Below are 25,986 nucleotides of genomic sequence, written 5' to 3' on the forward strand. Positions count from 1 at the left end.
ATTAAATTAAAAATTATATTTGAGCAATAATATCTTAAGAGAAGCTATTACAGCTACTGTCTTAAAGTCCATGTCTATATCACTACCTTTCCATTCTGTTCACTTTGGCAATTTATTTATGTAGGCTAGATGTTCATCATCATTGAAGTTCATTTATTAGCAAGAAATTAACTTTCAATAAAATAATTTCTTCCGTATAAAATGCTTAATATAAAGTAAGTTTGAAATTAGTTACATTAATGTTCGTGTTGAATATATCTTCACAGGCCCTATTTGTTACAAACATAGCAATATCGTGCATTTCAGTGAGTTTACACATAAACCAAAGAACCAGTTTCGGTCTCCATCTATGAGTCTTAGAAGTGCAGTTCTCGGTTTTTCTCTCTCTCTGTGTGTCCTCCGCAGTCTCCCCGCGGTCTCCGCCCCCCCAGTCTGCCTGATTGGGAACACCCAGAGCGGGATCCCCGGCGTTCCTGGCATCCATCCCAAACACTGCACAGCCGGGCAAAACAACGTCCTAAAGCGTGTTTCATTGAGAAAGGCGGAGTATTGCAGATAACATATTTGACTGCAATGTTACACCTGCCGCAGGATGTTGTCTCTAGATCTGGAAACTGACACTACTGCGGAGGACACAGCGCCAAGCTCCCCCGATGGTGGCGCGGAGACACCGGCCAGTCTCGATGTGCTGGAAGAGGTATTATGAGATGAGTCTTATGACTGCCATCAGTACTGTTTGTATCATAGTCATGGAGGAGAGGGATTTCTGCGTTATATCCCCATGTAGACTGTAATTGTCTTATTGTGGTTTGACTTCTTCCAGTAAAAGGCTGGTCCACAGTATGTCTGAGATTGAAAAAATGTCATCGTAAATTAAACTCACTTATAAAAGAAACTGTGTTTAAAGTGATACCTTTAACATGTATCTGCTTCCAATTGATGCATAGACGTTATGGTGCAAGTTATTGATAATCATCCTATAATAAAAGTTCTTTGAAAGAGATCATCGACTGCAGATCAGTAATAAACCCATAGGATGCTATACTTATCTGATTTAGGCTGTATGGTTTATACTGGTAGGAGAATGTTTGAGACACTGTGGTATATTAAAATCAGTGCTGCTGCTTGCCTTGATTCCATAATGACAATCATTTTGACAAGACTTCACATTCACAAGGACAAAGGTAGACTTAATTTTAGGAAGTGCATTTGTATTTTACATCAGGAGTATAGCTCTAAATGCGTTATAAATGTCTAAATGTGTTATATTCATTGCACTCAGCCACACTTTATATGATTTGTGTATTGATTAACACCTCTGAACTGCTGTAATTATGGAACTGCAGTTAAGGAAAAGATGCCTGTTACTGTAGCTTGAGTATCCCCATCACCAGGGGAGTTAGAGCACTTTTTGAGCTGATTTAATGTTTTTTTAAAACCTTTATATAGGCTAACACAATAAAAAAGTCTGGGACTGATGCTGAGTCCAACCTGCATCTCTGGGTGCATATGGTCTTGTGAAGCATTATGGCATGGCCTGCGAGTTCTGTGAATGTCCATTGGCTTTTTCAAACAAATCCTGCTTGCTGGAACTCAGAACTGTGATTTGCTTTTTTTTCCTGAAAAATTACATTTGAACTTGTATGTTGATTTGACTGGTATTTTCAGGATGGTAATCTTTATCTAAAGCAGTAAACATAAAATAAATATTATTGAATTATCAAATGTGTTGATCATGCTGCAGTGCCTATACAGTATTTAAATAAATATATAGGCTATATATATATATATATATATATATATATATATATATATATATATATATATATATACCTAGAGATTGGCATGGAGTACTTTCCATAAGATCATCTCTCAATGCAAATCAAACTAGCTTTTAGGCTAACTGAAATAAAACCATGCCAATCTCTAGGTATGGTGAATGCTATGTGATGATGTGGGGCTATTTTAATTCCAAAGGCCAAGGGAACTTTATCAGGATGCATAGTATCCTATAAATTAATTAAAAAAAAAAACTTAAAAATAAAAATCTGCCTGCCTCTATGGGAATTTAACATAGGGGTGTACACACTTATGCACCATGTATTTTAAGGAAGAACATTTATTTATTTACGATACATTATTCATTCACAAAGAAAATTGGTGTCCTAAAAGGTTGGATTTTTCCTAATTTTTTAAATTAAGGCATTAAGTTCAATTTCCAAAATATGATTTTTTATTCCTCTTTTTAGTCAACTTTAGCATGGGTGTATTAACTTATGCATTGCACTGTATATATATATATATATATATATAAATCTATGTGCAGGATAATTAATATACTTAATAATTACATTTAATAATGTTATTTAATAAAACCAAAATGAGATTTCAAGTAGGTTGGTGAAGGAATGTTTGTTGGTTTTTATGTAAATCTTGATGAAATCTAGATGCTTTTCATTTTTTTAGGGATCACCACATGAGCAGTTGCTTCAAATTAAACTTAATTTCTTTAGCCCAACTGACAAACAAAATCAGTGCTCCCAAGTTATTATCAAGTTTTAGCTGTAATCTGCTTTTGCATCTTAAATGATAACCATATTATGTCCAAAGTTTCACTTATCACAGAGCAGTGAGGATAAGAGCAGTTTTTCTAGAGTATGCTTTTGAATGGATGACTGTTAGCTCTGTGAGAGTATTCTCTTTCATGCTGGATTTCCATTATTGATGTTGCACCTCACTCTTCCCTCTTTAAAAGCCTTTCAACCCTTATAAATATCAGAAGTGGTATTAGCTGCTGAAATGTACATAGACATACTGGACGACATACATTCTCAACCCATACAAATATTGAGCATTAAACAGTTTTTTTTACTCAAAACACAAACTTCTCAGATTTTTGATCAGTTCACTTGACTAAAAGTAGACTATTATGGTATTTTTAAAAGCTGTAATTTTTCACCATAATTTGTATTTTGTATTCAGTATAGCTCACTTGTACCCTTTGATTGAGATTCAAACTCACAATTAGGAGCAAAGTCCTTTTCCACTTCTGTGCATTACTAAAGAATTGTATCACGTTCAGATTTAGCACACAAAAGCATTGCTGAGCCACTCTCCTGCAGGTTTCGAAAAAAATAAAAAATTGATGGATTTTGTCTGGCATTGATTGAAGACTCAAGACAAAGTGGCAATGACATCCACTTTTGTTTTAACTGACCATTGCTTGGATACACAGGGCCCTATGATTTTCATGATGAGGAAAAGAAAAATGTAATCACAAAATTTAATTACCTGCAAAATGGTCAAATGGTTAACTAGCCTAAAGCAAGTGAGAGCTTGTTTTAGGCTTAATAGACATTATCTTGAGACTTTGTGCCAGGATGTACTGTAAGTAATTAAGTCTGAACTGAGGGATTGCTACAAATCCTCAGTCTTGTCAGGCCCCACTTTCTCACATAGATCTATATCCCTCTAGTCATGTTCAGGGTTTACTCTTAGTGCGTTGTCTGCACTTTGTTTGAATTAGACTCAAATGAAACCATTTTATTTTAAAATGATTTTATTTTTATTAGAAGTGTACATGAAGAGGTTAAAGGTATAGGACATTTAAGATGAGTACAAGATGCACTGGAGAGGCACTGTTATTTTATTATTTATATATTATTATAGTATTTATTATTATTTCGAAAAAGGTTTTTTTATATGTTCAGTTTTCATTTTAATTTTAGATTAGGTTTTACTAATTTTGTGCTTTTGACATTGTTATTACTTTTTTAAATTATTTATATTTGGCTCAGATTTTTTATTTCAGTTTTAGTTTAAGTAATTTTAGTACTTCAGCTTAAACTTATGTCACTTAGTTGGCATGGCAACATTTCTAATTTTTAAGTTGTAGGGTTTCATATGATAATTTATATTTTATTTTATTTCAGCTTTATTTCAATTACCGAAAATGAGTTTTAAAAGGTACAGTAAGTGATTTCTGAGAAACACTGTTGAAAGTGGATTGGACTGAGCACCAAAACACACACTTGAAGCCAATCAGCAGTAAAGGGCGTATACACTCATTAGGGGGGAGGTGCCTGTGTTGCATAGCGGGTTAGGCTGTGTTCGAAATCGCATACTCTCTTGAGGTACTTATTGTGAATAAGTAGTCTAATTACTTCCCGCAAAAAAAGTGTTCTATATAGTATGAATGTGTGTAATATGAATATAATCTGGATGTACTACATTCGCCATGTTGTCTTTATTTTCTGACCTACCAGCGTTCACTGCCATTCATAAATCCTCTCCCGTGGCCTCATGGGATAGTAAAGTGTCCATCGAATGCACACTTCAGAATCTCGCCTGAAGAAGTATGTCAATTTTTGCCTACTCTTTTAGAGCTATCAAGATAGGAGTGTGATCCTTTTGGTGATTTCAAATATCAGCAGCGTTTCTCAGAAATCGCTTTAGTAGTTTTAGTTTTAACTATAACACTGATGTGAGGAAGTATGATCCTCTCGTACATTATCATTGTCTTTAATAAGTGACACTAAATCTCTGATGGTTTTATTCATTACCTCTTGTTTTCTCATTCACAGCATTCACAGCAAGTCCGTGTGCCTTACAATATGCTAATTACTCTTTATCTTTCTCATTATTCCTTGTAGCAATGGCCAATAAAGCAGTCCCTGAGTGCCTCTATGTGCCGTGAGACGCACTGGCGTTGCCTTCTCCTTTCCTTGCTCATGTATAGCTGCCTGGGTGCCGTGGCCTGGTGTCAGCTCACCCAGGTCACCAAGCTGAGCTTCGATTCCTCCAGTACTTCCCTCACAGCCTCAATGAACTCTCTTAGAGGAGGTCGCTCCATGATATACCACGATAGCCCTTGCTCTGACGGTTATGTGTACATCCCCTTGGCCTTCCTGCTCATGCTCTACTCTGTTTACCTTATGGAGTGCTGGCACTGTCGGGCCCGCAGCGAGTTGCAGTGCAAGGCCAACGTTGAGAGCGTGTACGAAAGGGTTCTGCGCATGCGTCAAGCCCGACCGTGCGTCTGGTGGAAAGCCATCAGTTACCATTTTGTACGTAGGAGTCGACAAGTAACGCGTTACAGGAATGGAGATGCCTACACGACCACGCAGGTTTTTCATGAGCGTGTTAACACGCACGTGGCGGAGGGCGAATTCGACTACAGCCGCTGCGGAATGAGAGATGTCTCACGAAATTTGCGTGGACTGGAGGGTCACGCAGCGACGAGATTGCATTTCTCCAAGTGCTTCAGCTTCGCAGGAGCGGGTCCTGAAAATTCATACCTCAACCAGCGAGCCAGGTTCTTCTCAGAAATCGAGGGTTTGGACGACTACATGGAAGCCCGCGAAGGCATGCTTCTGAAGAACGTGGACTTTAAAGAGCACCTCATCGCTTATGTGGATCCCGACCAACTGCCTTGGTACACCTCGCGGGTCACCTTCTGGATAGCGGCTCTCCTCATGCTCTCCTGGCCACTGCGAGTGCTGATCGAGTACCGGACGGCGTTTGTGCACTACCAAGTCGAGAAACACTTCGGACTAGAGTATAGCAACAACAGCCCGTCTCCAGAGGCTGATGCCACCGTGGTGAACACTCGCTATGGCCTTCCAAGAGTAGAAACGGTGGATAGTACGGAGCTGGAATGGCACATTCGTTCAAACCGCCAGCTTATACCCAGCTACTCGGAAGCCATGCTGATGAACCTGGGCGTTTCTGGGTCAAACCACAGAGACAGCATTTCCTCCAACCGCTTGCTGTTGGACAGCTGCTCAACGCAGAGCTACGGGACGTTGGTGCAGAACTGTGAGCACTGTTGCCAAGAAGGCGGCGACCGAAGACAGCCAACGATCAGCTCTAGCTGTTCCTCCATCTTTTCTCGCCACACCTTCCACTCCCGTTTGTCCCTGGACACCTCACACTTCTCGTTGTGCCGCATGTATGGCTCCAGGCGCACTATGGGACTGTGGAGAAGCCGTAGTAGTACACTTACAGAGCGCTGCTGCCCTGATGAGCAGTGCTGCAGGTCTTACACCAGTCAGCTTGCCCTTAATGACAGCCCGCCGAATTACCAAGACGCTCGCTTCTTCCCAGTCCTCATAGTTCATCGGCCTGAGGGCTGTGGGGACTCCTCAGAGGTGAGGAGTTATTATGTTCGTAGAGACTCCTGTTGTGTGGAGACTTCGGTTTAAAGTGTCTTGAACTTTTCAAGATGACTATTTCAGTGATAGAAAAGGTTCGTTAAACATCATTATTTGCACTACGCAGAAAGTGGGCTTGATGGCTATTTCATTCAGAGGAATTGCTTGACGTCGAACTGATGAAGTGTATTCTCATGAAATGTATCTTGCTCTAAAAGCTAACACTTGCTAAATTATAAATGTGGCATATTCAGTGCAGCATTGAAGACTGTTTTGTTTACATTTTGATTTTAATTAAAGGGCTGGATTGGAATTATCAACCATTAATTGACACTGTTTATTAACGGTTGGCTGACAATCTTAAAATTAATTTAAAATAAAATCTATCTAAACATGTTACATTTATATATATTTACTTTTTTTTATTAATAATACAAATATGTTTTGATGTTTTAGCATTAATCCATGTATCATTTCTAATTGATCGAAGCTTGAGAAAAAGATAAGCATTGCTATATGATTATTAAAGACTACAAATATTTATTTGTTAAATAAAAGAAATCGGAATATCCCTAAATCTTTAAATAAAAATAGATTTTAATACATGCTTCAAAAGGAAAGAAATTAGACTGGTTGTAACCTTTACTGATATCTTTTTGGATATTTTCTATTTCTTTTATCATTATTAGTTGATTTTGTTAATGCTGATCCATTGAATGAATATGTTGGCATCAAAGAATTGTCCGGTTTATATAAGCTAAGGTTGCATGGCAATTTGCTCACATTGTTTCAAAGAAGCAGGTGATCTATTATGTATGCAGCTTGTTGGAAACTGTCCCTCTAAAAAGGTTCCCAGAAACAGCAATATGGTCCTTCACACCTTGGTATATCAAAGTGTATGTCTCTGTGACAGAAGACATCACATTCAAAATACATCGGCTCATAAAATGAGCTTAATGAGAGAGACTCATCATATCTAGCAATTCCCCTTTAAAGTGAATGTTATGGCCTGACCTGTATGTTTGAAGTATGGTTGTGAGAAAGACAAGAAATGCTGTTGAAATGGCAGTGACTGTTAAAAAAAATAGTGCAGAATAAAATTGCGCCAGTGCTAAAACATGCTACAAAATGTCTCCTGGAATGTTTTTTATTAATCGATTTGTTCATTCTTTTCATATGTAGATGTGGTCACGATTGCTTTTGTTTGCTCTGTTGCGTAGTCAGCATTGTCTCCATGTTGTGTGAAGCTATTGTGATGGAATCCTCCGCCTGTCAGGATTCATCCTATATTCAGCCCAGATGCTGCATGGAATTATATGGTCTGGTCTTGGCCCACAACTCACTTGCCAAAGTCAAAACAGCTGTACACAGTAACAGCCCAAACTCACTCACTTTTCTTGTATGCCCAGAAAGCTATAGCCTAACTGAACTGTGCTAGAATCACTCACAACAAATCTTGTAAAAGAGTTAACCTGAATTAACCTAAATTATATTAAATTAAATTAGGAGGGGGAGGGGGAGGGGGAGGGGGAGGGGGGGTGATTTGTTGGGGTATTATTATTATTATTTGTATGTAGCCTAATGTCGAAAACGTAAAACGTTTCTTGTCTCATCACAATCAGATGAGTCATGTAGATAACATATTTTCGATTCACATTTTCAATAGATAGCCTATGACTGTCAGTCATACTGCTGTCAAACGGTTATTAGATATTACATGTTGTTTAGCAACCTATATCTTAACATGCTCTCTTCCTCTGTTAAAACATTGAAATTCGCACTCGTCTTCTGTGAACAGACCCGCCTTTTGATTGGCCATCTTGGAACGGTCAACGTGTCATCAACCGCCACGATTTAAATTCCCAAAGAATTGGGATAACGTTTTACAGGTAAGAATGTGTTGGTTTGTACTTTTATATGAATTAACTCATTATTACTTTGGTACTTTTTATTTATTTATTTTTTACTGTTTTTACTTTTACTATAGTAACTTTTAATGTCCTGTTAGTTTACGCCTTTGCCTTGTTGTATTGTGTTAGCCAAATAATTTGCTGAAGTCTAGGTATATACATGCGACTCTCGAATTTTCACGGACCGGTTGTGACTGTTCCAATATGGCGGACGGCTTACATATAACGGCCCATAGAAACACCTGCTAATGAGGCATCTATTTATGTCGATCCCTAGGTAGTTTAGTTAATCTCAAGGAGCCATGGCAGCCGCTCTGCAGCAAAACAAGCGCGTCTCGTTGCTATGCCAACTTCTGAGCGCTGCGAGAGCTCTGGTAACTTTACCTTTGTCAGCGACCTGCTTTGCTTGTTTTATTAAAAAAGTATTTTATCCTCCTTGTTAGTCAAAACATCTGATATAAACTGCTCTGAAAAATAAGTGTTATGAAATTTCCAGTGTGATCTCTGTGCACTGTGCTGTGATTGCTGTGGAGACGTGATTTGTGAAGTGTGGCGGTAGGTGTCTAACCATAGTGGCTATGTTTTTTGTTTATTATTTTGTCTTTATTCATTGGGTTGATTATATGTAGTGTTTTACAGCGGGCTCCAGATTTCTTTTAATATCTAAAAGGGCTGTTTTTATCAACCCAGCAGGCTTTAAGAATCAAATAATCAATTTCTATTTGATCACTGTTTCCTTTTTTTAGACAATGTCCCATTAGGCCTCACAGACAACCATGAATTTACAGCATGCAAACTGGAGACCAGAGCACCATAGCAAGCGCAGAGAGGAGTGTCTTTACAAACAGTATCTGAATAACGCAAGCCAGGGCCTTTCTTTCTCCGAAGAAGTTATTTATGAGATGGGAGCCATTTCATACAGAAAATTAGATTTTAGCTGGCTTTTCAATGCCACAGGCCCCTTAGCACCATGCACCACATTAAAGCAAAAAACGAAGCGTGGAAACAAAAAAAGAAACTGTAACATTAATACTTTAACCCAAGAAGGCGGCAGAATTTCATTACAGGCTCCTGCACAAAAAAAGACTAGTAATCTGTTGCAGCCGAGGAAACAACACAGGTAATACTGTCACAGAATCTTCTGCTTTCATCAAAATGGTTTTCTAATTGGATGTCCACCCAAAAATTCTGTCATCATTTACTCACCCTCATGTGTTCCAAACTTGCATGACATGCTGTTTTTGTGGAACGAAAAAGAAGATATTTTGAAGAATGTATGTAACCCAACAGCCTCTGTTACATTGTGTTTTTTGTCCATGCAATGTAAGACAATGGGAACTAAAACTGTTTGGTTACCAACGTTCTTCAAAATATCTTTCTTTCTTTTGTGTGTGTGTGTATTTGTTCCACAGAAGAAAGAAATGCATACAGGTTTGGAATGACATGAGGGTGAGTAAATATTGACAGAATTTTCATTTGGGGGTGGACTATCCCTTTAATTCATACACTTAGTCCCAACACACTTGTATTTCACATTGTTGTTTTGTGGTGTCTGTCCTTATTTAACAGGATACCAGGTTATGGGCTCTCTCCAGTAAGCATCAATGTGCAGAACCACTTAAATAAGACAGCAACCACTGTGACCATCAAACACATTGAGCTCCCACAGGCCCCTCGTCTGCAGGATATCCTGAATCCACGTGCCGGCAGCCACGTCACAGAGAATGTCTTTACACAGGAGATCTTCTCAGGTAGACTTACTTATGTATATTGAGTGTGATTGTTTACTTGCAGTTAAAGTGCACTATTAGTGTTAAAAATGTCATTGTGACAGCTAAAAGGTTTATATATGTGGCTCTAAATATTAGGTTATTGTATTACATTTGGCAGGCAGAGCTGTAAATGAAGAACAGCGATGGGTGGATCATTCCACCAGATCTGACTATGCCCTCAAGCCTCCTGACTTCAGCGGGCAGGATCCTGAGATGCCCAAACTTTCCACTCTTCGCTATGCAGTTGACAAGTGGAGGATTGCCTGCAACGTCAGTATGTTTCTCTTATTAAATTCATTAAGTAGCCTAATACACTTAGCTTTGTTAGCTGTGAAGTACACAGCTATATAAATAGAAATACAGTGTGTGTTGTATGAAGGAAAGCACCTTGAATACTTGCGTACATTTGATTGTTTTTGCATCAATTGCTGTCATGGAAACACCTTTTGGAAAATTATTATTGTTTCATCTAGAGTTGCCCTTGCAGAGTGTGAGCATCGAGGGCCTAAAAAGGGCTCTTAGTGACCCTAAATACACAGTGCGGCTGGAGGCCATCATAACCTGTGCATCAAGAGCAGTTAATGGACCACAAGAAGAGCTTCACCCTGGCGAAGCAGGTTAATCTGTCAGCTCAAAATACATCTTTCAATTCATATAAAAAAAATTGTTAAAGAAATGTATACTTTTAATTTGAATCAAAAGTGGCAGTAAAAACTTTTACATTGTTAAAAAAATCTGATACATAAATACTTTAAATGCTGTTCTTTTGAACTTTCTATTCACCAAAGGTTTCCACAAAAAATATTAAACTGTTTTCAGCATTGATAAAAGTAAGAGCATATCAGAATGATTTCTGAAGGATCATGTGACTCTGAATAATGGAGTAATGGCTACTGATAATTTAGCTTTGCCATGATCACAGGAATAAATTGCATTTTAAAATATATTAAAGTAGAAAACAGTTGTTTTAAATAGTAAAATACTGCATTTACTGGATTATTCAACAAATTCACGAGTTCACACTTACATACAATTAGAGGGGGTAACGTTTAATGCGTATTTGGCGTGCTGTCCCTGAACCCAGAGTACTAAAATAAATAACTTAAAAAATGTTTTTCCAAAAAGTGACTTCGAATTTCTTTTTGCTCAGCTCAACATAGTAAGGAATTGAAGGCGGTACCGCAGGAGTTGCTGGCTCTCGTGGTCTCAGCCCTTGAGGATCCAGTGAAGAGAGTTCAGATGGCTGCTGCAGTGTGCCAGTATGCCATGAGGACACCTAACACACACGCCAGAGACATTCTACGAAGCACGATAAAACAAGGTGCATAGACGAAAGGAGACCAGTGCTTGAAACCTAAAAATGTCAATTGAAATAAACTCTAAAACAAACATTAATGTCACAAGTAAAGCAATCTATCCTAATGACTATCATATGTTATGACTCAGACCCCTCTGGCACAGGCGCGGACAGCTGGGTGGCGGCGCAGTGCTTGGCGATCGACGGTGATGCAAGTCAAGCTGTCATACAGAGACTCCTGTCACAGCACTTCCTCAGAGACGCTCTTTCAGATCAGGAGCAGTCGATGACGTTACTCTCCAACATCAGCAGCAAGACTGTGAGTCACTCTATCATTGGTTTTTGCATAATATCATTTATGCATGCACTAGACTATGTAAACTATTATCTTGTTCACATTTTGTCATAAACGTAAGTTTAAAAGTTGGGGTTGTTTTTTTTTTGTTTTTGAAAGAAGTCTCTTATGCTGCATTTAATATTGTGAAATATTATTACAATTTAAAATAACTGTATATATATATATTCCTGTAATGGTAAAACTTAGTATTCAGCCACCATTACTCCATTCTTCAGTGTCAAATAATACTTAAAGAAATAATTGCAATATGCTGATTTGGTGCTCAAGAAACATTTCTTATTATCAATGGTGAATACAGCTGCTTAATATTTTCATGGAAACCATGATACATTTTTTTTTTTTTTTTTAGGATTCTTTGATAAATAGAAAGTTCAAAAGAACAGCGTTTAATTGAAACAGGAATATTTTGTAACATCATAAATGTCTTTACTGTCACTTTTGATCAATTTAATGCATCCTTGCTCAATAAATATTTCTCTTTTTTTCAAACTAATATTTCTGCCCCCCTATATTTTGCATGGTATTTCCCATCCAGACACTAGTGCGCTCTCTTCTAGCAGAAGAGTTAAACAGCGCTAACTGGAGAACACGAGTTCAGGCCTGTGCTAGCATTGCACAGCTCAGAAGTCAAATCAACAAGGTATCATAATGTAATTCTTTAGGACATTTCAGACACCTACAGTATATCTACATATCTAATATCTCTATAATGATTGCTGAACATACTAGAAATGCTTTTCATGCAGGATCTTTGCAACAAACTGATACACATGATGTGGAACGACTGGAGCGATGCTGTTCGTCGTGCTGCAGCTCTGGCTCTAAGTAAACTGAACATGGCCAGAGAGATGCACAGTGAGCTGAGGTTACTATCTCTACCCAACAGACACATCAGAGCATTTATATTCAGTTCACTCTTAATAGACAAACAATTTCTCCACAGCGCGAAGCTGGAGGAGGGTCCAACCGCTTGGCGCCTGGAAGCGCTGATCTTAATTGGTCAACTCAAAATAATGACACCCAAGCTACTGCCCACTTTCCTGCGGTGCTTTAATGATGACTATGTGACTGTGCGCAAACAAGCTTGCTTGACTGCAGCCTCTCTAATGATGGAAGACCAGTCGGTGAGGAAATGAAGCAGCTGTGCAAGCGCACAATAGATCTATGATAGCATGTGGACAATAAATTGTGTGAAAAAGAGATTGAGGGTTCACTCGAATGACCGCATAAAACATGTTCACAGGTCGTTGATCAGCTAATTAACCTGATGCAGAATGAGCCAATATGGGAGGTGAAAGTGGAGGCAATTAATGGTGAGCTTGAAAATGAATGCAATGCAGCCATTCTATGTTACTATTTTTATGAGTACACTAAAGAAATATTATTATATAAATGAAGCTTTAAAGAAAATAGGTTGGATGAACCCAGCTTTCCAGGAGCTGCTGATGTGGGCTGTACACCATGAGGAAGAGCCCAGTCTGCGCATTGCTGCTTGTGAGGCCCTGAGCGCTTTAGACGCAAAGGGCCCCGAGTTACAGCATTTCCTACAAGAGCGTTATGCACTGGAACCCAACGCTGAGGTGCAGAGGTGTGTGCTTATAGGCCACTGACATTATTGTGAGTAAGATTGTAAAAAATTGTTTTCTGAATGTTACTTGAATCGTTTTTCTCACTAAGGCATATTAAAGGTCTTCTGGAAAAGCATGGGTACAGCCTGCAGGGAGATGAAAGCAAGACTCATGAGATAAAGCTCCAGGTTAGTACACTTCACTATTTTATTTCACCACGGCTTCAGACACAGAGCTACGGGTTTATTCAATGCATTTCGTTCTACAACAGCAAATCGTTCTCAAAAATTTTTTTTACTCTAAGGCCCCCCATTGTCCCACACAAAATTAGTTTTCAATCTTTTTTCAACAGAAAAGGGGAATATATATTTATTAAATATTTAACATTTTGTAATTCCGGGAGTTAAAATAAAAAACACGTTTTGATGGGAAAATAAGAAATATTTCCATTTAATATATTAATATAAATAAATATATATCTTGATTTGATGTTTTTCAGCATTTTAATTTATACTAGAGAGATTATTTTAATATATCCATATGCATTCGGGTCCGTTTTGACCTAGATGAGGTACATAAATAAAAATAATTTTTTTTTAGAAAAATTACATTTTGGATATGTTAAGTCAAATACACATAATTTATATATATATATATATAAAAAAAAAAAATATATATATATATATATATATATGTTTTTTTTATTTTATTTTTTATTAAAATGTAAGAGATTTAGAGTAAACTAAATTGTTACACCTTTTGCGTGCGTTCAGGTGTTTTGACCTCAAATGAACTGTGGCTTTACACATGAAATTGTGCTGATTTTTTTTAACATCTATTAATTAAGTTTGCTTCAAATTATATCTGTAAAATACGGGTAAAATACACACATTTTTTCCTTCCCACTGGGACAGCGTTTTGTTTATAAACATGTTTGCGCGCACACACACACACACAAAATTATTCTGAAATGTAATTTAATTTATTATGAATTTTTTTATTTATGGCTGCTTGTAGATCAACCCTCGGTTTCACAGATAAGGCTTAAGCCTAGTCCCAGACTAAACTGCATGTTTGAGCTGTTTTAACTGAAAGTAGCTTGCCCTGACATATCTTAAAATATGTCGGTCATTGTTTTGTCTCAAGATGCACACCAGTAAAAAAAAATGTGTAAGGCACGTTAATAAAAGCTACTTAAATGACCTAATTGAACTATGGCTTAATCCTGGCTTAATCTAAGATCTGTCTGTGAAACCAGGCCCAAAAGTTCAGACCAAATAGTCTAAATTTGAACAAATAGTCTAAAATCGACATTTCACTCTGCTGCCACCTATTGATGAGCCATTGCAGCATTAAAATGAGATTCAGGCTGTTTATCATCTGAAAGTAAAAGTTTATGCAAGTAAAATGAATATATTTTGTTTGAAAAGAATTTCATAGTAATACTGATGTTGTTTTGTTAGAAAAAGAATGTTTAGTTTTCATGAATTAAGACTCAAAAAGATTCAAAAGAACTTAATTAAATCCATTTATATGGGTAATTTTCATATATGTTGTTTAAATTTCATATAATGATATATTCAAAATAAATTTCACATAAATATTGATAGAAAAATATTTCTTTAAATATATCATAATGGTTTTTGCTGTAGTTCTTGTAACATTTTAATAATTTTTTTTTTAATTAATAAAACGGGGGTAAATGAAGTATTAGCATGGTAAAAACATGCGAACATTCAAAACTTTAAAAAATGTGTGCATTCACTCAATGGCAAGTTACTGATCAGATACAATATGGTTTTAGTTGAAAAATATTAAGTTATGACTGCATTATAAAGGGTCCAAACGGACCTGGGAATGCAACAGGTGTAAACAGTTTTTAAACGCAAGTCATAAAATATTCACCCCATTGTAAGTTTGCTGGTTGAGAATCACTGCTCTAGAAATAAGATATCTCAGCATCACACTAATTGCCAGTTGCACTTTTTCTGTTTTTCTATAGATGGAGCTGTTGTGTACAAAACTCATCATTACACAGAACTCTTAATAGAAGAGATGGGAAAGCAGCAACAGCAGAAATTATTGTGCTGAATTTATGGTTTCATTTGTCCTACCATATAAAATATTCAAATGCCTGAACACTAAATCAAACCTTTTGAGTTGTTCCACCTAAAAATCATTCACTGCAGTCACTGAAGTTCAAGCAAACAGGCTAAATGTCCAGAAATGCTTTGATGTATCAGGTATCCTGCAGGTCACTAATTTTACACTGATAGTATATTGAGATATCTGTAGACTATATGTAGTACACAAACAATATAATACATGATGGTGGTTCCCAGCACTGAAACCCTTCGGTTTTGGTTAAAAATGTGAAACATTTATTTACTATAATTATTACAAAAAGAAAAACACATGCCTGAAAATGTATATATACTGCTGCAGAATATAATCCATAAATCAGTTTTCTCTAATGTATCAAAGTTCCTTGTCAGCAACCACTAGGTACACAGAATAGAGACAACATTAAACAAAATATGAGAGCTTATATTTAGAAGTATAAAGTCAACAGAAAATGCAAATGTAAAAATGTATACTAAATCTAGTCAAGGATTTTGTAATGAGTTATTTTTTATCATTTTTACTGTCCACTAGTATCCTGAACAAACAGTAGGTGATTTTTATTCTGAAATTCTTTATCAACTAGACATGTCTTTAATGTTGGTCTGTGAATGTCCTCGTCGCTTCAGAACTTGCTTGTACAGGTTCTCAACCTCAGTGACCTGAGCCAGCAGTTGAGTTCTGCCATTGTTCTGATGGGGAGAACAGTTATAAAATGGATTTACATTATAAACATGACATGTTTGCGAGAATAAAGGTAAAGAACATCACATAGACAGTGGTTTCAAAGCATAACACATTTTTATATGAACCTTTAACCACCATAGATCTGTATATTTTAGTTCAAATGACCAGATTCATGTTGATTGATTCATCAAAAAAAACATATACAGTGAGGAAAATAAGTATTTGAACACCCTGCTATTTTGCAAGTTCTCCCACTTGGAAATCATGGAGGGGTCTGAAATTGTCATCGTAGGTGCATGTCCACTGTGAGAGACATAATCTAAAAAAAAAAATCCAGAAATCACAATATATGATTTTTTAACTATTTATTTGTATGATACAGCTGCAAATAAGTATTTGAACACCTGTCTATCAGCTAGAATTCTGACACTCAAAGACCTGTTAGTCTGCCTTTAAAATGTCCACCTCCACTCCATTTATTATCCTAAATTAGATGCACCTGTTTGAGGTCGTTAGCTGCATAAAGACACCTGTCCACCCCATACAATCAGTAAGAATCCAACTACTAACATGGCCAAGACCAAAGAGCTGTCCAAAGACACTAGAGACAAAATTGTACACCTCCACAAGGCTGGAAAGGGCTACGGGGAAATTGCCAAGCAGCTTGGTGAAAAAAGGTCCACTGTTGGAGCAATCATTAGAAAATGGAAGAAGCTAAACATGACTGTCAATCTCCCTCGGACTGGGACTCCATGCAAGATCTCACCTCGTGGGGTCTCAATGATCCTAAGAAAAGTGAGCAATCAGCCCAGAACTACACGGGAGGAGCTGGTCAATGACCTGAAAAGAGCTGGGACCACCGTTTCCAAGGTTACTGTTGGTAATACACTAAAACGTCATGGTTTGAAATCATGCATGGCACGGAAGGTTCTCCTGCTTAAACTAGCACATGTCAAGGCCCGTCTTAAGTTTGCCAATGACCATTTGGATGATCCAGAGGAGTCATGGGAGAAAGTCATGTGGTCAGATGAGACCAAAATAGAACTTTTTGGTCATAATTCCACTAAACGTGTTTGGAGGAAGAAGAATGATGAGTACCATCCCAAGAACACCATCCCTACTGTGAAGCATGGGGGTGGTAGCATCATGCTTTGGGGGTGTTTTTCTGCACATGGGACAGGGCGACTGCACTGTATTAAGGAGAGGATGACCGGGGCCATGTATTGCGAGATTTTGGGGAACAACCTCCTTCCCTCAGTTAGAGCATTGAAGATGGGTCGAGGCTGGGTCTTCCAACATGACAATGACCCGAAGCACACAGCCAGGATAACCAAGGAGTGGCTCTGTAAGAAGCATATCAAGGTTCTGGCGTGGCCTAGCCAGTCTCCAGACCTAAACCCAATAGAGAATCTTTGGAGGGAGCTCAAACTCTGTGTTTCTCAGCGACAGCCCAGAAACCTGACTGATCTAGAGAAGATCTGTGTGGAGGAGTGGGCCAAAATCCCTCCTGCAGTGTGTGCAAACCTGGTGAAAAACTACAGGAAACGGTTGACCTCTGTAATTGCAAACAAAGGCTACTGTACCAAATATTAACATTGATTTTCTCAGGTGTTCAAATACTTATTTGCAGCTGTATCATACAAATAAATAGTTAAAAAATCATACATTGTGATTTCTGGATTTTTTTTTTAGATTATGTCTCTCACAGTGGACATACACCTACGATGACAATTTCAGACCCCTCCATGATTTCTAAGTGGGAGAACTTGCAAAATAGCAGGGTGTTCAAATACTTATTTTCCTCACTGTATATACTGTATAGTGTCTGTGTGTATAAGGACTTACCAGATTACTCAGATAACTATCAGTGTTTGGAATTGCTCGAACAATCTCAATTTTCATTTCCAGGTTCTGAATAAACTCCACCACCATCCCCATGAGCTCTACCACATATCTGCACACAGATTTATGTTACATTAAACAATAATCAATACTGTAAGTAAAATATTTCAATAAAAAAGTACAATTTAAAACTCCAAACGAAAACCATTTTGTTTGAGTGGCACATTAAAAGCCTCTGACCTGTGAAGATCAGCCTGAATGGGCAGGTTCTGCTGACACAGTGGCTTTGTGAGTCTCTCTCGCAGGACTGTCTGTTCTCGCAACACTTCCTGAAGGTGGGAGGTGAACTGTTGCAAGGAAGCAAACCTTTGACCTTACGAAGAAAATTTTAATATAGAGTTAGAGTATGTGTAATTCCGTGTTGAAATGTGAATTTATGCGCACAATTCCGTTTCCAACACTTACTGAGGTAATGAGCGTGAGTGACGTCTGCACCTTCTCTTTCCAGCTTCAGCAGTTCTAAATCTAAATTAGTCTAAAACAACATGATGACAAATAGAAAATCATTTCAGTTGTAAATCAGAGAAGTGGCAAAAAAAATTCATGGCTCTAGTTTGTTTCCAACCTGATCAAGATCATGTCTAATTCTGCTGAGCTGCTCAGCTTCAAGTAAATACGAGGAAAAGACTTCTGAATCCCGTGGGAGAGCATCAAGCTCCTCCTATAAGATTCCCAACACAAATGCATTACGTTAACCACCAGAACCGTTTATAATCAATGTAAAAAAATATATATATAGGCTACCTGTGTCATGGTGCCTGATGTTACACATCTGGCTAAAATCTTAGCAGCAGGTGTCACTGTGTAAGTAATGGGGTCCCAGGGATTCATAACATACGTGATTCCAGACCTGGTGGCAATAAAACAAACAAAACAGCCTGAAAAATTAAGGTGGTTCTTCAGATATGGACATTTTCATGTCCCAGGGATTGTTTTTTATTAAAACTAACATATTCTTGTTATGGGAAAAAATATCAGATGGAAGGAAAAATTATATTTCGGTTCGGTTCTGATTCGGGAGTATAGATAAAAGCCCGCCCGCACTTACAATTGATTGGTTGGGTCCTTACATGCGCTTCGTGAGGCACACTAGCACACACGCGCAAGGTCTCTCGCTCCCTCTCTCTACACGTTCTTCCCCCGGTAGACGTAGAATCCACAGCTAGATCAATGAGAAGCCCTATTACAACGACCATCATTTGAAGTGTCACACAGTTCTGAAATTATCGTACATTATAGGATTTTTTCCATTATTGATCGTACATCGTACAGAGGTCGAAATTATCGTACAAATACGATAATTATCGTACATCTGGCAACAGGTGGTCCCGCCCTCGCGCCATTAAACACGTCATCAAAGAGAGACTGTCACAAGAGGGAGATTATTTTTTAAAGATTAGGGCCTACGAGGACACATTATTTTATTTTATTTTAAATAATGATGTGCACAGATAAACCATTTATAATAAATAATGCAATATTCCATTACAAATAAGAATTGTCCACTTTGATTTCATGGTGACTTTAATTTTCAAAAGGTAACGTTAACGTTATACGTTACCTTTAGGTGTTCCGTGGTCCACTGATGGACGTTGGAGACATTAAATTAACCCTCGTAAAACATGTTCTAAGACTCTTAAAACAATGAAGGCCCAGTAATTTACTTTCTAAAGTAAAACTAAGTTAGACAGATAGCTTGTTGCTCTTAGTTGCTATGTTTCAACTGTTTTATTAATATAGATGCTGACACTAGTGCTGCGTGACTTATGATTTACCTGTCGTTCCGTATTTTACCTGTCGTTCTTGAATCAATGTGATGTCCTCGATCTGCCTGATATTAGCAAATAAAACGTCTGTGTTGTTTCAAAATACCGCCTCTTTGTAACTTCTCACTTGAACCACAGCACGCAAGCGTCAAAGAAGAGCAGATATCGTCAACATAAGCATACATTTGGCACATGATTCATCGCTAACCTGCAATAATAAGCATATGACATACAGATCATAGAAAATAAAGCACGATGCGCAATGCAACTTCCTTCGTCGTGATACTTTCTAAGGTCAGCAGATTCACAAATACACAAAAAGAAGAACAATTGTGCACTTTTATTAGAAGTTTAAATAATTTATAAATAAACTACAAACGTATACATATATGTGACTTGCATATAACGGCCTTATATCCATGATTTAAATAATTTCAGAATTTAGAATTTGTCGAATCAGCAGACATCGAAACGTAGATCACTTCAGCAGCTGCGCATCCATTGCTGTTTGCATAGGTTCGTATCGGTTCTGTAATTAAATAATGAAAGAAAGGCATTAAATAAAATAGACACAACCCTTTCTGCAAAGTTAGGTATATCCATTTTAGTAAGTCAATCGAAAATATTCGAATAGTTTGATGAATCGTGATGCGGTTATATTTGACATGCTGCGGTAAGAAGCGGGTCACACAATGACAACAACAGTCCAGCATAACAAACCCCAGATGTCACTGTTCTAGATTCATACTAGGGTCGCCTGAATCTGTTTATCACGTGCAGTTTGCGTTTACACTAAGATACAGTAGGAGAAATGTCTGCTGCGGCGCGTATCGCAGCGCCGGTGATGTTGTCCCGGTTCCGCGGAGCTCTGGTCGGTTCGGTGTTGGGTGACTGTATAGGCGGTGAGTTTGAAGGCGCTGTGGATGTGCCTTTGGATCGAGTCCTTCAGCATCTCAGCGCTTTGGAGGATGAAACACGGGGCGACGGTGAGAGCATTACATTTTTACATTGCATATTTTATATTAAAAGTATATTTACTTGAGGCTTGATATGTAATCTCTAAGATTACGACAGTATTCATATCAGAAGGCCATATCACGTACTAAGATAATATGTGATTTATAACCCTTGGCATGTCCTGAAGTCATTGTTAACCCTCTAGTATTCCTCATTAGTGGTCACTCGTGATCTTTCGCGGTCAAAAAAAGACCGAAAGCATTACATTTTACTTGTAGGGGATTTCATGGTACTAGGTAACTTAATAAGACTATTCACCTGATACACGACTTATTTCAATACAAAATAATACAAATATTTAAAAAAAACCATTATTTTAAATGAATACATGGTTTAAGTTAAAAATATAGGTAAATGTATTTAAAATCAAATGATTGAAAGACGAATTAATAAATGTATAGTCATATACATATCCAGTATCCACACACACATCCAGTGGTTGAACAATTAAACACTTTGCAGGACTTGTATCTGTCATTCCCAAGGCAAACTGATGCTGTATTGGCCACAAAAGGAGGTCCTACACCATACTAATAAATTATTGTGGTCTAAAACCAGGTGTTTTAGATTCATTGTTCACCTCCTGAATATAAGGCGATGTATTCCCAAGTTGCTTAGAGTATTTTCAGACATTACTTTTAATGTTTCACATTTGGATATATATTTAGAGCTTAGAGTGAAAACATGAACACACTGGAGAGCTGCTTTATAGTAGAAAATTAAGTTGTACTTCTGATTAAATGAGACACTGGCACAGTTTTTCATGTTTAATACAGTAAAACTGCTTGATTTTAAGCAATCTAATTTATAAAGTGATATATAAATAAATTACGTGACTTTACTACAGTGCCGAATTGCAGAGCTCGTGCAAACATATCCACGTTGCTATGATCAGATGCTTTTCTTATGCTTTATTAAAATGCCTATTAATTCCTATTAATTTCCTATGGTGGTCATTTTTGACCGTGTAGATTAAAAGTGTGATACAAGACCATTTAGCCATTTCTAATCTATTCATATACAGGGTTCGTACGTTTTGAAAAAACCTGGAAAAGTTATGGAATTTGAAAAATGCAAATTCCAGGCCTGGAAAGGTTTTGGAAAAATAAAAAGACCCAGAAAGTTTTGGAAAAGTCATGGATTTTTTTTTTTTTTTAACACAGCATAATATGTGATTAATACAAAAACTGTTTAATAAAAAAAATATTTCGCGTTGTCTTAACGTCCTTATTTCGGGCGGCATAACGTTCAGTTCACTTCCGATTCACTTGTTGCGATGTTGCTGAGGCGAAGTCGGTGCTGACAGAAATTTAATTGAAATGGCAGGAAAGTGGCACGAGCATGCTAAAGTTTTGCAAGCACCGGTGGGTCGAGAATGTAGCGGAAAGAGCATTGCTGCTCTGGCCGCATGTGAAACGATACGCAGAATATTAGCCTACGTCTGTCTCCTGCACGCGAGAGGAGAGAAGAAAATGAGTAAAAGTCAGTTCAATTGTGAGTTCATTCTATATGTTCTTAGGAGTGTGTGCGATGTTGTCTATGAACTATGATGATATTGTAATCATTGTTTTAACTATGTACGAGGCACTGCGAGTGCGAGCTGACATCGCGTTTGTCTCTCATGCTTGCTTTCACTGCGTGATGTGTCAGTGCAGTTATGCCCCCAAATGAGTTTTTGTCTTATATTTATATCATATTATGTTGTTATATTAGAATATCACATGAGCAAGAGTGCCGTTTTCCTTTGCACAATTGCAAATGTGCTATTTATTTTATACAACAGTTAAATTAACAATAAAGTTAACATTGCGAGTTACTTTTTGGACACAATATTGTCAATTTTCACTTTATATCGCCGACGAGAATTTCATAATAAAGTTGTAGTCCAACAGACATCGATTATTTATTTATTTATTTAATGAAATCCGCGTTTTGAATGAATCATTTTAACGATTCAATGAACAATCACTTGTTTTTCTGAATGAATCAGCCGTTTGAACGAATCGGTTGAATAAATGACTCCAATAACTCGCTTATTAAGACAGTGACTTGCCGCCACCTACTGGTGGTTTTAGTTTAATGTTTAAAGTATCCTTTAATTAAAAAGTTAAAATTATAAATCATTTAAATATTGAATAGCTTTATTTATGCAATTGTAAATGAAGTATAAATATAGTAGGCTAATGCCAGTTTTGATGCCACTTCTGTGTCACCTCTGCACTGCAAGGATGGATTTTAATTCAATGATTTAATTTGACATTCGTACTGTGTTATTCTAATATAATTTAATTTGAATGTTAGAATTTGGCAAAATTCTATGAATGTGGCAAATTTTGCCCCTTAATAAAAATGTTGATTTCGGTCACTGCTGTGAACTGACCACTGCATAGAATATAAAAAATATGAATATCTTCGTGAGTCTGCTGTCAACAACAGGCCTAAACCGGCCAGGATACCAGTACAAAAACACAATCAGTAAAATATCATCTAATTATTATCAAGAAAAATTTTGAAAATATCGAGACATATTTTTGTCAATATTGCGCACCCCTAATGTACGGTATTAATTTTGAGGGTAAATTTTAACACAAATTTTTATTCTTATAATGTCGACTGACATTTTCAGGAATACATAGGCGTCATGGAAATGTGCCAAAAAGTCTTGGAAAAGTCATGGAAAAGTCATGGAAAAGTATTGGTTAAAATGTGTATGAACCCTGCATATAGCAATTGCCAAAAAAGTCACTAAGTTTAGTACTATTCATACCAAATCTTTTCGGTCCAAAGACAAGTGACTTCACAATTTTACTTTCATAAAACATTTTTGACTATGTTACAATTTTAGACAACATCTCATCTATATTTTATCCAGGAATTCTTCTGTACAGTGATGATACGGCCATGATGCGGTGCGTTGCAGATTCACTCCTCACCAGGATGGCGTTTGATGAACGAGACATGGCTCGAAGGTACATTACTGCTGGAAATGGCTAAAAGTATTTGCTTTTCCCTGATCATTTTACTTGATTCCAGATTTGCAAAGGAGTATAACCTTGCTCCAGATCGAGGTTACGGCTCAGGTGTCATACAGGTTCTGCGGAAGCTTGCATCGCCCCATCTGAAGGATGTCTTCCAGCCGGCACAGGCTCAGTTTGGCGGCCGCGGTTCTTTCGGGAATGGAGGTGCCATGAGAGCAGCACCTTTCGCCCTTGCCTTCAGAAGTCGCAATGATGTCCGCAAGGTGAAAAGTCATCCTACTGTTGAATCTAAACTGGTAGACTTCAGCTTTTAGCATTTTGGGCTAAGTAGCCATAAAAAGATTGAATTGCAACCAAAAATAACTTTAGACTCGATATATTAGGATGCTAAAAACACATCTAATCAAGAATTTTTTCTATGAATATTCGAAGATTGTGCTGAACAGTTCGAGTCAGAAAGGTTAAGAACCACTTGTTTAAATACTTCACTAATTTGGACTGTCCCAGGCTAACATTCTGTCCTTGCATTTGCTTTTGGCAGTACTCACGGCTTGGCGCTATGTTAACACACTCATGCTCTTTGGGCTACAACGGGGCGATGTTGCAGGCCCTTGCTGTCCATCTGTCTCTCCAAGGTGCTTTGGCTCTGCCCAAAGAATTCATCAACAAACTGATCTCAGAAATGGAAGAGATGGAAAAAGATGAAACAGCCCAGCTTGATGCTAAAGCGTAAGTGAGCCCATCAAAAGAATGAACTTCAGTTGTTTGTTTCTTAAAGGGACAGTTCACCAAAAAATGCAGATTCTATTATTTACTCACCCTCATGTCGTTCTAAACCTGTGGAACACAAAAAAATATATATATTTTGAAGATTAAACTGTTTTTGTTCATGCAATGTTGTCATTGTCATCTATTAAAATCGCTAAAAGTTTTCGTGATTTGAATAAAGCCTGAAATAAAATATATTAGATTAAAAACTTGATTTGAAATGTTGTCTTGGCAATAAACTGAACTAAGTTTAACTTGAATCTAAAACGTAAATAAAAAGAAATTAAAGTTTAAAAACATTGATAAAAACGCATTTAAAAAAGGCTATCGCAACTTCCGTTTCATGCTGACTTTAAGAAGAGTTCTCTATGGTTCTGACCCACTATGTTTTATTCCACAGACTCAATTTATCAGACTTCCCATATTGCTCACGTTTGCACAGGGTGAAAGAACTTATGGACAGAAATGGTGTGAGCATTGAGGAGGTCATATCTGAATTGGGTTAGTATTGATTTGATCATTTTTATAATGGCATTCTGCTGTGTTTTTCTTATAGTTGACACTCTTTCTTTGCGTTAGGAAATGGCATCGCTGCCTTACAGTCAGTGCCCACCGCTATCTTCTGCGTGCTGCATTGTTTGGAGCCCCGGGATGGGCTGCCAGAGCAGTTCGGAGGACTGGAGAGGACAATAGCCTACAGCTTGGCTCTGGGTGGCGACACTGACACCATTGCTTGCATGGCAGGGGCAATTGCAGGGGCACATTATGGCATCGACTCCATTCCCCAGAGCTGGCAGATGAGCTGCGAAGGGGTGGCGGAGGCCGATGATTTAGCACACCGTTTGTATGATCTTTACTGCCTTCCACAGTTCGAAGAGGACAGGGGGACAACAAGCTACAAGAAAAATCAACTGTACACACACGCCAGTGATCAGTACACCACAAAAACTGACTGACCCACTACAGGGCCATATGCAACATGCAGCCACACATAAGAGAAACATTACTTGGCTTATAGTGTCAAATGCACTTGATTATATACCATCATCTGTGTTTATAAAATTGTGAATCTTCAGTTCAAAATGTTTACAATAAAAAGAAGAAAATGGTATAATTTCATTGGAACTAATCTTGTGTTTTATTCTTTCTTTCTGTCACATTTAAAATGGTTCTAAAGACTATTTGCAGTGGGGTTCGGAAGTTCACTAGTGAACATGTGTCCATTTTTATCATTTTTCTAATTTAACACACAAAAAAAATTACAATTTATATTTTTAGCAGTATTTTGATTTGAACACACACACACACACATATATATATATATTTTAGGATCCTATATGTAGGCTGGTAGGGGAATGCACATTAATTTTCATAATGAAAGCGACGTCTGCTGCCCTTTGTTGGGCTGTGAGGGGAAATACAACTACTTCCTTCAATTCAAATCTGTCATATATAATCACATACTTCTAAAGGTTTTTTAGAAACATTACATTTGAATTATTTGGCAAAACCCAAATGAGTTGTGTTCATACTAGTTATCACAAGGGCAATATTAATATTATACATTTTTGAACCACACAGATTACTACAACATTTGAAAAATAAATATGGTGCATTTTTTTTTTTACCCTATTTTAATAGAAAACATGTCTCTTGAACACACTCAAAACTACTTGGTATAATTCAACAC

The 25,986-nt window shown here is 37.4% G+C and overlaps 3 protein-coding genes across 15 annotated transcripts; 2 read left to right on the top strand and 1 right to left on the bottom strand.

Annotated features, from left to right (window-relative positions):
- Positions 1-363: 363 nt before the first annotated feature.
- On the top strand, positions 364-15,679 carry LOC307147872 (transmembrane protein 151B-like). 9 transcript variants are annotated; one of them, XM_079852933.1, is made up of 16 exons: positions 634-697; positions 7,951-8,041; positions 8,809-8,909; positions 9,110-9,182; positions 9,632-9,813; positions 9,953-10,108; positions 10,308-10,451; positions 10,985-11,155; positions 11,281-11,450; positions 12,025-12,129; positions 12,236-12,354; positions 12,433-12,613; positions 12,733-12,802; positions 12,888-13,077; positions 13,167-13,245; positions 15,060-15,679. In XM_079852933.1, the coding sequence occupies exons 3-16, from the start codon at positions 8,852-8,854 to the stop codon at positions 15,102-15,104; spliced, it is 1,743 nt and encodes a 580-aa protein (XP_079709059.1). In that variant the 5' UTR covers positions 634-697; positions 7,951-8,041; positions 8,809-8,851; the 3' UTR covers positions 15,105-15,679. The 9 variants fall into 9 exon arrangements, with proteins under 9 accessions (XP_079709061.1, XP_079709060.1, XP_079709059.1 ...); XM_079852930.1 differs by having other exon boundaries at positions 8,809-9,182; XM_079852929.1 differs by lacking the exons at positions 634-697; positions 7,951-8,041 and adding exons at positions 8,360-8,436; positions 8,559-8,617 and having other exon boundaries at positions 8,809-9,182.
- Positions 15,421-19,847, bottom strand: haus2 (HAUS augmin like complex subunit 2). 3 transcript variants are annotated; one of them, XM_079852942.1, is made up of 8 exons: positions 19,543-19,847; positions 18,816-18,929; positions 18,512-18,617; positions 18,333-18,428; positions 18,173-18,242; positions 17,948-18,080; positions 17,711-17,819; positions 15,421-15,870 (listed from the first exon to the last, which is right to left on the bottom strand). In XM_079852942.1, exons 3-8 carry the CDS (start codon positions 18,596-18,598, stop codon positions 15,757-15,759), a joined length of 609 nt encoding a protein of 202 aa, XP_079709068.1. In that variant the 5' UTR covers positions 18,599-18,617; positions 18,816-18,929; positions 19,543-19,847; the 3' UTR covers positions 15,421-15,756. The 3 variants fall into 3 exon arrangements, with proteins under 3 accessions (XP_079709068.1, XP_079709066.1, XP_079709067.1); XM_079852940.1 differs by lacking the exon at positions 18,816-18,929 and having other exon boundaries at positions 19,562-19,821; XM_079852941.1 differs by lacking the exon at positions 18,816-18,929 and having other exon boundaries at positions 19,543-19,821.
- adprs (ADP-ribosylserine hydrolase) lies at positions 19,810-25,423 on the top strand. Of its 3 annotated transcripts, none has more exons than XM_079852939.1 (7): positions 19,810-19,827; positions 20,337-20,519; positions 23,423-23,519; positions 23,584-23,791; positions 24,070-24,257; positions 24,697-24,797; positions 24,876-25,423. In XM_079852939.1, the coding sequence occupies exons 2-7, from the start codon at positions 20,345-20,347 to the stop codon at positions 25,250-25,252; spliced, it is 1,146 nt and encodes a 381-aa protein (XP_079709065.1). In that variant the 5' UTR covers positions 19,810-19,827; positions 20,337-20,344; the 3' UTR covers positions 25,253-25,423. The 3 variants fall into 3 exon arrangements, with proteins under 3 accessions (XP_079709065.1, XP_079709063.1, XP_079709064.1); XM_079852937.1 differs by lacking the exon at positions 19,810-19,827 and adding an exon at positions 20,000-20,049 and having other exon boundaries at positions 20,331-20,519; XM_079852938.1 differs by lacking the exon at positions 19,810-19,827 and adding an exon at positions 20,000-20,049.
- The last annotated feature ends 563 nt before the right edge of the window (positions 25,424-25,986 follow it).

This window comes from Squalius cephalus (assembly GCF_949319135.1).
Source record: "Squalius cephalus genome assembly, chromosome: 20".
Taxonomy (NCBI): Eukaryota; Metazoa; Chordata; class Actinopteri; order Cypriniformes; family Leuciscidae; genus Squalius; species Squalius cephalus.